The sequence below is a fragment of the Myotis myotis genome, unplaced genomic scaffold (assembly GCF_014108235.1).
Source record: "Myotis myotis isolate mMyoMyo1 unplaced genomic scaffold, mMyoMyo1.p scaffold_m19_p_7, whole genome shotgun sequence".
NCBI lineage: Eukaryota > Metazoa > Chordata > Mammalia > Chiroptera > Vespertilionidae > Myotis > Myotis myotis.
In genome coordinates, this window is record NW_023416379.1 from 35,816,543 (window position 1) to 35,829,542 (window position 13,000).

A 13,000-nucleotide genomic window follows, 5' to 3' on the forward strand; every position below is an offset into this window, starting at 1 on the left:
TTTTACACATCTTCAACAAAGTATTCCAGATTATTTTATAGAATGAAATATTTTCTTATAAATTGTGTAGTTTTTCCATTATATATGGAAAATGTAGGTGGAACAAAGTATTGTGTATTATATAATTACTAGAGGCCCATTGCACGAAGAGATTCATGCAATAGGCCTTCCTTCCCCTGGCTGCTGGCACCAGTTTTCCTCCGGCACCCGGGACCCAGGCCTTTGTTCTGACCACAGCAGAGAAGCCAAGCCTCTTCAGTCTTCAGTCATCTTCAGCTATCTTCCGTCTTCCCTCGGGTGGAGCCTTCAGTCTTCGCTCTGTGCCTGCATATGCAAATTAACCACCATCCTTTTTTGGGTTAATTTGCATATTCATCCTGATTGGCTGATGGGCATAGCGGAGTAACACCAATTTGCATGTTTCTCTTTTATTAGTGCAGATAAGATACATTTTAAAGTAAGTTCAATTTTAAGACTTTCAAATTCTACATATCTTTGTAGGAGAAACTTTTTAAAAGCTCCTAATGCCTTAAATACAGTCAAATGAGAATAGGCATTCTTACTATTTTAAACCAATAAGGTCGTTTTGCCACCTTTTTAAAACCATTCTAACGTTTTGATGTAATGACATGATTGACTAACCTTGAGATTTCCCCCATGTGTTTGGCTTTAGAGAATCTTGAGCTCAGAAAATATATCTCCCGAATCTCTGCAGTTTCTCTGACATACACAAGATGTGACCCACAGCATCTTCCATTTAAATGACCCTTCATTTGGGCAATCAAATTGAATGGTAATCATCTTAGACTTATTAGGCACACAGCATCTCTTATCCATGCATAGTCCACAGAAAGTGGGTTTATAACTCTGGGTGCTTGAACATCCAGAGAGGACAAATTTTTCAGCTTTGAAGAGTTGGAAAGTAGGTTGGCACGTTTTTCCTTTGGGGATCTAAAAATATACATAACATTAAGAAGTCATTTTTAAAATTTGATTATAATAGTTTAGAGAAGTGATTCTACATAGAACATTTTATAACATAAACACACAGATACAAATTATTTCCAGGACATTAATAGTTGCTATTTAGTAACTTTCAGCACTCTCTTTTCTGCATTTAAAACCCCTCTCAACAGAAGTCAGTCTGTCTCCCTGTTCTTGCTCCATCGTGTTATAGGACCCACTTCCCAATGATTTTTGCTATCTTTTTTACCTAGTTCCAGAATTAATGAAAATTTATTTTGTTTACTATCAAGAGCCATGTCTTATTAAATGTTTATTTACCTACAAATTAACAAATTCCCTTACACAGCTCAGACAGTTTTCAGAGGATGAATAGGTGAATAAATACCTTAATCTCTTTAAAATTGAGTTAACTTTTTTTTTATCCTCACTGGAGGATATTTTTCTATTGATTTTTAGAGAGGGTGGAAGAGGGAGGGAAAGATAAATATCGATATGAGAGAAACATTGTTTGGTTGCCTTCTGCATGTGCCCTAACCAGGGCCCTGGCCAAGTTGTTAATTTCTAATGGGAATAACTTGGGGATGAGAAGGGTGTTGTGCATTTCTAAAAATGGTCATCCTGTATAATTCTAGAAGTAGGACCAACTCTAGTTATACCAAACAATCTTAGAGTATTTTATCATCATCTTGCAAGTCTACTATCTAAACACAGAGCATTTTGGAAATGGTATGGTTCCCCCTCCATGTTGATAATATATAACTAAGAACAGAACTTCTCTGATGTCAATAATACCTGTTTTCATAATTAACAACCAAAATCTTTTATCCATTGCTTTGATAAAATTAATATTACAAAAAGAAGTTAGAATCTAAAAATAGTCTACTCTTAAAAAAAGAACATATGTGGTGAGGTACCGCAGTAGTTCATGCTGACCATGACCCACACTATTAGGCTGTAAGAGTTTCTAACAGATTAATGTTACCTTTGCTTGATATAAAATTTCCCCCACAAAGTGCAGTTAGAGTAATATCTGCTTTCCACTGAGACAGTTTGACTTTTAATAGTCATACTAAAATGATTTTATTTTTATGAGAACCAAACACCATCCATCCCTTCAAAACTCACATACATGCACACATACTCTTTTAATATTAAATTATAATGAAGTTAAGTCTAATTAAACTTTACCTGTACTGTCTTTAGTATATTACTGTCACAAGGCTGAATATAGCACAGTCTTTTCTCTGTTCTCAGTTGGCACTTGTTATTTTCATTGGTTACCCTGTTAGAAATTCCCATCCCACATGTTCTGGAGCAAGGGGTCCACTTTGTAGCTTGAATAAGACATTTTCTTTTCCAAATAAGTGGGAGAGTCCTATAAGCTAAAATAAAGGAGAAAGTGCATGTGTATGCATGTTTATGTACTCATGTAGTTATATAATTTTAGTCATTTTAAGCTAGTAATAGTTAATAGATCTGAACCTTTATTTTTATATAAAATAACTCAATAACATAAGTTTATGGTCTAATCATCATTCCCCACACCCCAAATTACTTTTGAATCAAGTCTTACAGTCCACACTTCCATTACTTGCTCTGTGGACTGTGGGCCGCTGGGGTTGGTGAAGGATTTCAAGACGGCTGGGCGAAAACTTGCTCTAAAAACCATTGACTGGGTAGCTTTTGGGGAAACCAGAAAACCATTGCTAACACCCTGAAATCCTGGAATGAGACCCTCACCTCCAGGTCGGCTACTCTCCCTGAGAAACCACCTGCAATCGACTGGGCTTACTACAAGGCCAACGTAGCAAAGGCCGGCTTAGTAGATGATGTTGACAAGTTTAATGCCCTGAAGGTTCCTGTGCCAGAGGATAAGTACAGCGCCCTGGTGGATGCTGAAGAAAAAGAAGATGTGAAAAGTTGTGCTGAGTTTGTCTCTCTCAAAGACCAGGATTGAGCAATTCGAGAAAGAGCTGGAAAAGATGAAGGACATAATTCCATTTGACCAGCTGACAGTTGAGGATTTGAATGAAGTCTTCCCAGCAACCAAATTAGACAAAAAGAAGTATCCCTACTAGCCTCACAAGCCAATTGAGATTTATAAACTTGAGTCTGAGAGGAAGCTCTGGTCCTTGTATTATAAACTCTGGACATTAAAAATAATCATACAAAAAATAAAAAAGTCTTATAGTCCAATTTCTTGGGAGGAATAAAATTCTTTATCTTTGAAAAACACAATAGATACACCCATTTGCTTCTTTCTTCCTGCCCATCTTCTGAGTACTAAAGCTTATGTTCTGATAGATATCTTGCCTTTTCCCTGGTTCTGGCTTCATGCTTGATATTTCCAATAGACATTAGTAGGATTAGGGATTTTAAGATATCTATTAGAATGATGTGGTTTTTAATGTTAAATTTCCTATGTTAAAATCTAAAACACAAAAGTTATATTTGAGACTTAGACTATCAGTAAAACCAGTGAATTTTTCCCCTCCACTTTAGTCTTTTAGAAAATACATTATACTGAAATAATCTAAATACCCATATGCTATGTGTAAGCTATTTATTCATTCATTCCCTGTAGTATCAGGCCCATAGTATTCTCTCTATTGCCTAGCCATTTCAAATCACATATAGGAAGACATGGAGAATGAATGGATTGATGGATGGGTGGGTGTGTGGGTAGATAGATGGACCCTCCCTCCACTGCCTGCTCCTTAGGAGAAACAAAAGGAGGGGAAGAGGGTAAATAATGAGACCATAAAGAAAATATAAAGAGGGCATAATATTCTTCAATCTCCTTGTAAATCCATTGGGAGCTTCTTGTTCTGTTCATGAATGAGTCTGGCCCTCGGTTAATTTTAAGCAAACTACAGGTTGGCTTATTGTCTCAAAGCATTTCCTGAAGGTTCATATGCATCCTAAAATGGATGTTTTGGGAATAAGGTTGTTGTGATGTGAGTTTGCAGTTGAACACTGCAAAATTCTGGCTACATTACTTCAAAATGTCAATTTAAAACTTGAAAAAGACCCCCAAAAATGCCTTCTTGATAGGGAATATCAGTCGCTGAAGTATGTGCTATCTTTGAATAAAATGATACTTTGATACTGTTTTCAGTGTTATTACAATAGGATCTTGCAATTGCACATAGAACTGAGGGAGAAGAAGCAGAAATATGCAGATACCTGGAAGGTAGACAACAGTTTAAAGACCTCAATGCAGGAAGCAGATTAAAAGCCTGGCACGCATCTGCAATAAATAAAGGTAGGTTAGATAGTTGTATTTCTAATAACCCCACTTAAAGTTAAGCAAAGAACTGCAGTTCAGGAATTTGCTTGACACTCATTAAAAAGCAAGAAGAGATTTTTAAAGTCATAGTTTAGTGTTGGAGAGCAGTAAGAAAAGCATGGGGGCATTATGTCATTGCATGCTTCGTACTGACCAAGCAAGCTAGATTCTAACCATTTGGAATTAACTGTGCATATAAATTACTATCACAAATATATCTTAAAGTGAGTATTTGTCACTGTGCTTAATTTTAAAAGCCAAACTCCTGTTTGGGCCCATAAGTATAGTTTCACAGTGAAGCAAAGGAGAGATATTAGATTGAATATATACTTCCTTTGAAACATATCTAGGTCCAACACTCAATTACCAGAGACATTTTCTCAGGGTTTGGTTTTGTTTTGCTGTTGCATCAAAGCACCAATCACTAAGAATGACCATCTGAAACCTCCAACCGGGTACCCAGTGAACCCACCCTCACGCTACAAATGAGACCAACTTGAACTACATCCAAAAGTCTCCATTTGTGGCAAACTGCTTCTCTAAGGTGTTCTCTCTCACCAAAGAGATTCTAAGGACTTATACTGATTCACTCAGATAAATGAATGCAGATTCAATGCAGAAAACCAACTGTTCTTGTACATCCTGGAAAAAAGAATAATTTGGCTTATATTTTTAGAGCATTAGTAGTGGCATGCTGTTAGCTGAATAACTATGCATGGTAAACGCAAATTCACTACAACCTGTTAAATTATTTTCAAGTTTAATGGGCATAATTGGAATCCCTGAAGATGGTCTTTTCATATAGCTTTTAAATTTCTAAAAGTCATTTCACATGATACAAGTGAACTTGGGAGTTTTCAGCATAAGTATTCTGCGTTTCCTTGGCTCCTTTCATTCCCTAAGCTCTGAATTTCAAGAAAAAGGCATTGATTTCTGGATGAAAACACAGATGTGAATAATAAAGCATCAGCTTTGCACTTTTTAAGTCCTTCTCTGTCTGTGCTTCATATGCTGGCATTTTTTAAATTCCTGTCCCCAAAACACCCTGGCACTGACAAAGATGCTAACTCAGAGCAGACCAGAATACAAAGTTTATGAGCATACTGACTAAATGGCCAGGTGTTCAAGATGAGAAACAAAGAATCTCATTACATGTTCCTACTATATACGTACCTGGGCAGCCTACTTAAGAATACCTAGGGTAAGTTTATATCAGCAGTTTTCTATTTCTAGAAATAATATTTATAAATTCAATGCATGTCCTCAAATATTTTTAAGCAGTAGCTTTCCATTTCTGCTTTTATTATATAGAAAAGTCACTTTTGAAAATTTTTGATTCTGGATAGTTCACACTTCTTGCCCATAGTATAACAATACAAATAAAAATTTTTCCAGGGTACATATGAACTACATTTGGCCAATCCTCCCGAGAAGAGGTTGAGTGGGAATAAGCAGAGTAAGAATTTTCCTGACCTAGTAGGGTTCTTAAAAACAAATATTTTACTGGAAAAAAAATGAAAACATTACCAAGTTTTCTTTTCAGATACTTAGACTACAGTGGAGCCTTGACTTACAAGTGTCCCGACTAACGAGTTTTTTGAGATACCAGCTGTCTCTTGGCCGATTTTTTGCATTGAGTTGACAGAGTAATTTGAGTTAAGGAGCTCCTTAACGAGCTCGGTCTCAGAACGAATTAAACTCGTAAGTCAAGGCCCCACTGTATACCTTCCTGAAACAGACTAAGACGGCACACTCAAACTAAATCTCACACTGACCACCAGTCAGGAAGTGCCTATGGAGCACCTATGGTGCATAGGAGGACCATGAAGTAAACCACAAGAAGCAGACATGAAACCAGTTCTACTTATGAGCACCTGGCATTGTTTTGTAGGTTGTTGAGAGCTGCTGTTGTAATGGTCCCAGGCCACAGTTTGGTTGATCAGACTTCTTTCCACCTTTAGCCCCAGAGCAGTGACTGTCAGCCAGCTTTGGTATGAACAAAGGGGTACATCCAATGGCCCCACTCACACAGAGGCAGCTAAACAGGGGGTTGGGCTGAAACACTTGGCCATTATGATAATGTACCCTGTTGAACTCGCATCCCACAGCCACAAGATCTGAAAAGAGAAAAAAGCAGAATCGCCAAAGAAGCCATCACTGATAGCCTAGCCCTCCCCTATAAGCCACAGAGAAAGTGCCATTCTCGATTTCTTAGGCCCCATCTGGAACCTCCTTCACAGAACATCTGGAGAAGGTGAAAAATGAGACATTAGCAGTACACTGTAGGCTAGCAACCTCAATGATCACTTCCAGAACTCAGACCCAAGCACAGGCCCTGGTCTAGAGTGCGGTTAATAAAAAATCACTTTGAGTACAGCAGTGAGATAAAGATTGTAAATTTGAGAGATGGGCTGGGGGCTGGTGAGACTGAGGTTTCCCCAGTTGTCCAACAATAGGCTAGGATATATTCTTAGTAAGTTAAGATGTGAATGGCTGAAAAAATTATAATCTGTTTAACTACAGTACTGCATGGTAACTGATTTTTGTCTTAAGAGAACTAGAGGAAACTTTCACTTCCTCTGAGCAGGATCCCTGCCCTGGGTCAGCAGTTTTCCAAGTGTGGCCACTGACTCCTGGGCAGTGCCTGAGGTCCTTTCAGAGAATCTGCAGGTCAGAAACTGTTTTCACTGTGTTGATATTTGCACTGATGGTGCAAAAGCAATGGTGGCTAAAACTGCTGTTGGAATCTAAAATAGCATGAATCAAACTGTACAGGTTAATCACTGTATTTTTCCTTGCTGTGCACTTGTATATACATGTACTATAGCAAAAAAGCTAGTTTTACTTAAGAATGCCCTTAGTGCCGAAACCGGTTTGGCTCAGTGGATAGAGCGTCGGCCTGAGGACTGAAGAGTCCCAGGTTCGATTCCGGTCAAGGGCATGTACCTGGGTTGCGGGCATATCCCCAGTGGGAGATGTGCAGGAGGCAGCTGATCGATGTTTCTCTCTCATTGATGTTTCTAACTCTCTATCTCTCTCCCTTCCTCTCTGTAAAAAATCAATAAAATATATTTAAAAAAAAAAAAAAGAATGCCCTTAGTGACACAGTAAAAAGTAAAAATTTTATTAAATCTTAACCATCAAATAAATATTTTTAATATTCCTTGGGACAAAATGGAAAGTGTACACAGAGCATCTCTGTAGGTATTGCACCGAAGCACAACAGTTATCTTAGGAAAAGCGCCCATACTGCTGTTTGAGCGGTAGGCCAAACTCCCCGTGTGTTTTAGTGGGAATTTCACCTGAAGGAATGACTCACAGGTAAGCCATGCTTATTCAGACTGGGTATTTGGCTGACATTTTCTTGGAAACCAACAAAATAAGGCTGTAACTTCAAACAAAACAACTGACAGTATTTATTGCCAATGATAGAATTCAAGCTTTTAAGCAAAAAATTAGAATGTTGAAAAATTTGTACCCACATCTGAGAACTTCATAGCTACTCAATATATAGACTTTTCTGACAGAATTAGGATTAATTAATGTGATTTTTAAAAATATTATATAATTACGTGTATCATTTGGAACTTCTACATAACCCATTGTTCCAAACTATTTTCCAAATAACCAATTATGCATGAGTAAAGGACCCATTCCACGTAGGTTTTGGATAAACCAATGTATTTTAATGTCACAGAGTTTGACACTGATGTGATTCAATGATACGGTTTTAGACTCCATGATGCAGCTAATTTTTAAGAAACTACCACTTCTCAAGTGTTAATATAATATCAAAAAAGAATATTAACAATTATCTGAAAAGTCTATTAAAATATTCCTTCCCTTTCCAATATATATCTGTGTGAAGCTGGATTCCCTTCATATATTTCAACTAAAACATCATATAGCAATAGATTGAAAGTAGAAACAGATGGGAGAATCTAGCTATCTTCTGTTAAGCTATACACTAGATTTGCAAAAATGTAAACCAATCCCATTCTTCTCACTCTATTTTCCTTTGTTTTAGAAAATAAATTTTTTCATAACATATATTATTCCTATGAATTTACAAAGCCTTTGTTATTTTAAAACAAATTAGCAAATGGTTTTAAATTTCTCATCTATTAAATACCAATAGAGATAACTCAAACAAAAGTTCTTTGGGTCCTCATTAATTTCTAAGAATCAAGGGGCCCTTGGACCAAAAAGTTTAAAAAATATTTATCCATACCGTCGACCAGCAAATTTTCTGTAAAGGGCCAAATCGTAACTATCTTAGTCTTTACAGACCATTCAGCCTCTGCCACCACTACTGGATCCTGCCATTGTAAAGCAGCCATAGACTATACGTAGCTGAGTAGGTGTGGCTGAGTTCCAACAAAACATTCTGTGTAAAATCAGGGGAGGGCCATGATTTGGCCACGAAGCCATAGTTCGTGAGCCCAGTTATAGGTCACCCCGCCTTCAACCTTGGGTCTAGGCTGTGTTAAAATATCATCACAGTATCTGAAATTATTTGTGTAAAGATCTGTCTGACACAATATACTTTGACTCTGTGAGGGAAGGGCCTGTATCTTTTATAACCCCCTGTTGTGTCCCTAGTTGCTGGTCACTGTTTGTTGCCCAGCACTGATAGGTCATGGTTTCTCTGTCAAGTTTCCATGAATAATAACTAACATTTTTTTAGAGTCTACTGTGTACCAGATATTGGGCCAGGTGTTTGGGGTTTTATGGCCATTATTTTCATTTGATCTTCCTAGCAAGTCTATGATATAGGAGGTACATAGGATGTAACTGAAGCACAAAGAGGTTCAACAACATGATCAAGGTCACCCAGAGCCTAGAATTTGAACCCAGAGCCTACATCTTAACCAATATAAGACAGTGCCGACAGGGGTATCAGGCTTTCAGACCTGCATGGGTCTGTACATTCACCCCGACTCCAACGATGTACTCTTATTACATGCTCATGACCGAACTTCCAGGAGTCATTTGCTTCCCTCTTGGGCTTTTCTATAGGGTGACTGAACCGCCCGGATAACATGGGTTTTTCTCTTCCCTTAGAAATCCGATTCCTTAATCCTAAGTAAGTCTGCATCCTGAATTATTGTCAAGATGTTGTAGGTGTAGATGGTCTCATTCAGACTCCAGAGCCAAGACCCATAAAGCTGAGGCTCAGGTTGTGATTTGGGGTGAAAGTGTCTCTCTCTCTTCAGTAAAAAGTACAGTAACTTGAGGGTTAGTTGGAAAGGCTAAGATTAAAGCAGTGTGTCTGAATACTAGATATACATCCTTACATTTTTAGCAAGATTACTTTTCAGTTACAGAAAAGGCTGAATTCAGATTGCTTTTGACAATATTAACAAAAGCTGTTATTTTGTGGCACTTTAAGAGATCAGACTCAATTTCTTATATTTTAATCATTAAAAGCAATTATTTTGAGAAGAACTGTGAGATCACTTTAAACGCAATTAAAATAACAGGTTTCTGAACGTGTGTAAACATCTGTTCATTTCACATGGTGTCTAATATGACAAAGCCAGTCCCCTTAGTGTCTGAAAATTAAAGCCGCCTTATAGTTAGCCAAACTACGCTAATTATTCCAAATTAACAGTTGCAGGAAAAATATCCTGTCTAGACTCAACCTCTCCCAGCAGGTCCAGAAGACACTTACATGCACACACTCCGGTCTCGTACCTAGGCCTGTCTGCTGAGTAGTCACAGTACAGTCCTTTGTGTGGATCGCAGAGGGCAGCTTCATTGCAGATGTCCCCTGGTTGCTTGGCACAGATTTTACAGCATCCACAGCCATCCCTCACCAAGCTCACTCCAGGAGGGCAACTGGGCTTCTGAGGACATCTACAGGGCCAGTGACAGACCTGTTTACGATGCTGAACTTCTGATGCTTCTCCAGGCCTTCTTTCAGGAGTCACATCTAATGGCCCGGTGCCCTGTGCCCTGCAGCAGAACTTCATTTGATAATAAAGGTGATGTTAGAAATGATTTCTCAAACTAATTTCAGAGGTTTAATAGAAATAGATTTCCCTCAAACTGGTAGGAGACAGTGTGCCGAGTTATAATAATAACTAGCAGTATTTGACACAATCACTCTCAGCTTAAACTTTCTTCACTCAGCTCCCAACACCCCACTTTCTTGCTTCTCCTTTCTCTCTGATGGCTTCTTCTCAGTCTCCTTTGCTGGTTTCTTCTCATCCTCTTCATTTCTAAACATTGCTATCCCTGTGGTTAAGACCTATCTTCTCTTGCTATATCTTATACCTCCCACCCAGACTTCTCTTCTGAACTCAGACTCACACTACCTACTAAACAGATCTCCACTTAGATGTTTGGTAGGTATAGCAAGTTTAACATGACCTAAGCAAGCTCCCTATTTCCCCTTCCAATCTACTTTACCTACACATCCCTGTTTGAGCAAATGCCGATTTCATTTTTTCCAAAATATCTTAGAGGCAGGTCATTCTTGACTTTTCTCTCACATTTTACTTCCAATCCCATCAGTATATCATGTTGGTTATATCTTCAAAATATACCCACCCCATTGCTACCATAGTGATCCAAGCCACCATTATTTTTCACTTAGTTGATTATGATAGTCTTGTAAAGGTTCTGCTTGCTTCCCCTTTTGTCCTCTATCTTCTCCACCCAGAAGAATTGTTCTTTTTTTTTTTAAGAAAAGGCAAAAATAAATAAGTGGGATTACATCAAACTAAAAAGCTATATACAGCAAAGGAAATGATCAACAAATGAAAGAACGGGCAATCTACATATGGAAAAAATATTGCAAACTATATATCTTATAAGGGGTTAATATCCAAAATATATCAAGAATTCATACAACTCAATGGCAAAAATAATAAACCAATTAAAAATGGGCAAAACACTTGAATAGACATTTCTACAAAGAAGACATACAAATGGCCATCAATACATGAAAATGTGCTCAACATCACTAATTATCAGGGAAATGCAAATCAAAATCACACCAAGATATCATCTCACACCTGTTAGGATGACTACTACTAAAGTAAGTAAGTAAGTAAGTAAGTAAGTAAGTAAGTAAATAAATAAATAAATAAATAAAATAGGTGTTGGTGAGTATGTGGAGAAAAGAAAACCCTGGTACACTGTTGGTGGGAATGTAAATTGGTACAGCCATTATGGAAAACAATATGGAGGATCCTCAAACAATTAAAAATAGAACTACCATGTGATCTAGCAATTTCACTCTGGGTATTTATCCAAAATATTAAAACCAGGATCTCAAAGAGATAGCTGTACTCTGTACTCCCATGTTCACTGTAGCATTATTCACAATAGCCAAGATATGGAAACAACCTAAATGTCCATTCATTTATGAGTAGATACAGAAGACGTGCTATCTGCATAAAATGCAATGTAATTCAGCCTTAGAAGAGAAGGAAATCCTGCCATTTGCAACATCATGGATGGACCTGAAGGACATCATCTAAGGAAATAAGGCACACACAGAAAGGCAAATACTGTAAAATCTCACTTCTATGTAGAATCTAAGATTGTCAAATCTAAGATATTTTGCTAAATCCCCAGATATCCAAAGCTCTGTCTTCTATGCAAGCAAAAACATTCACCATGTAAATAAATCCACAAGTAATTCACCCTGTTTTAATATTCTTATTAAAAAATGCCAAGGCAATGAATCGGTCGTATTAAATTAAACTTCCCTTTGGTCTGTTGCTTGAAAAATTCCAAAGTCTCCATGGACTGAATCCCTTTCATGACAAGTGAGAAACACATGGGTTGGGAAAAGACAACGTTATAGAATGTTTTCAAAATATAAATGTTTCTTCCAAAGTGCTCCTTTCAAACCAGAACAGGCTTCACTGAGGTGGTCAAAATCATATTTTCCAGTGGTTCTCTGCTCATTTTGCACACGACTACGGAAAGTTGAGCCCCAGCCTGGAGCCCACAAGAAGAAGCGCCCTTCATTCCCCCGCCAGGTAGGGCTGCGGCTTCCCCGAGGCACGCTGTGTGCTATACTCCAATAAAAATATATACATTACTAAAGTCGTGAAGCTGTTCAAACATATTGAAAGTTGGATTAAATGCCATTACCTGAAAGGGACAAATGTTTTCCCCTTCTTTGCTGAAGCTACTAAACTGAAACAGCACTTTATTTGGAGAGGAAAATGGCTCCCTATTTCTCAAGAGGTAGTTCCACAAGGAATTCACCCTCTCTTCCTCCCCCATCTTCTTCTTTCCAGATTTTTAAACTGAAAAAATAAAAACTGCTGCAGTCTCCTGAAGGGAAGAAGGAAGGAGAGAGACCTTACCTGTGACAGGGCTGCCAGGAGAAAGGTGGCCAGGAGGAGTCCCTGCATGTTCCCAGGACGCACAGCCAGAGATAGGAGGCCGGTGCCCTGGGGCCAGCGCACAAAGCTCCCCTCTGTCTCTGCAGAACTCGCTCGCCTCCACCTCCCAGGCCACAGACTTCGTGCTCATACTCTCAGGCTCTGCTTTCACTTTCAGGGATCTGTTTTAATGCCCTGTTTCCTTTCACGCGACTCTTCTCATATTTACCTCTGCAGCATCGTGGGGGGTGTCATGAGGGTGAGTGGGCACTTTCCTCCCCGTGCCAGGAGGTGACTTTTCTTTGAGTAAAGGTTCTATCTATCTACCTGTCCCTAAAGATCAGAGTCGGCCTGTGGCCAAATGGTGAGGTTAGATGCATCCACCTTCCTCACCCTC

General features: G+C 38.4%; 1 protein-coding gene and 1 pseudogene across 1 annotated transcript; one reads left to right on the forward strand and one right to left on the reverse strand.

The window, feature by feature from the left end:
* Positions 1-669: 669 nt before the first annotated feature.
* On the reverse strand, positions 670-12,636 carry CCN6 (cellular communication network factor 6). The gene is made up of 5 exons (XM_036318297.1): positions 12,586-12,636; positions 9,930-10,224; positions 6,130-6,372; positions 2,155-2,348; positions 670-951 (listed from the first exon to the last, which is right to left on the reverse strand). Exons 1-5 carry the CDS (start codon positions 12,631-12,633, stop codon positions 670-672), a joined length of 1,062 nt encoding a protein of 353 aa, XP_036174190.1. The 5' UTR covers positions 12,634-12,636.
* LOC118660113 lies at positions 2,380-4,201 on the forward strand (annotated as a pseudogene).
* Positions 12,637-13,000: the final 364 nt, after the last annotated feature.

Excerpts from the sequence above, each read along its gene's own strand:
- CCN6 (XM_036318297.1), bottom strand. The coding sequence starts at position 12,633 with ATGCAGGGACTCCTCCTGGCCACCTTTCTCCTGGCAGCCCTGTCACAG. Across the intron at positions 10,225-12,585 it reads TCCTGGCAGCCCTGTCACAG|TTCTGCTGCAGGGCACAGGG; the intron begins GTAAGGTCTCTC and ends TATCAAATGAAG. Across the intron at positions 2,349-6,129 it reads AACCTACAAAACAATGCCAG|CTTATAGGACTCTCCCACTT; the intron begins GTGCTCATAAGT and ends CCTTTATTTTAG.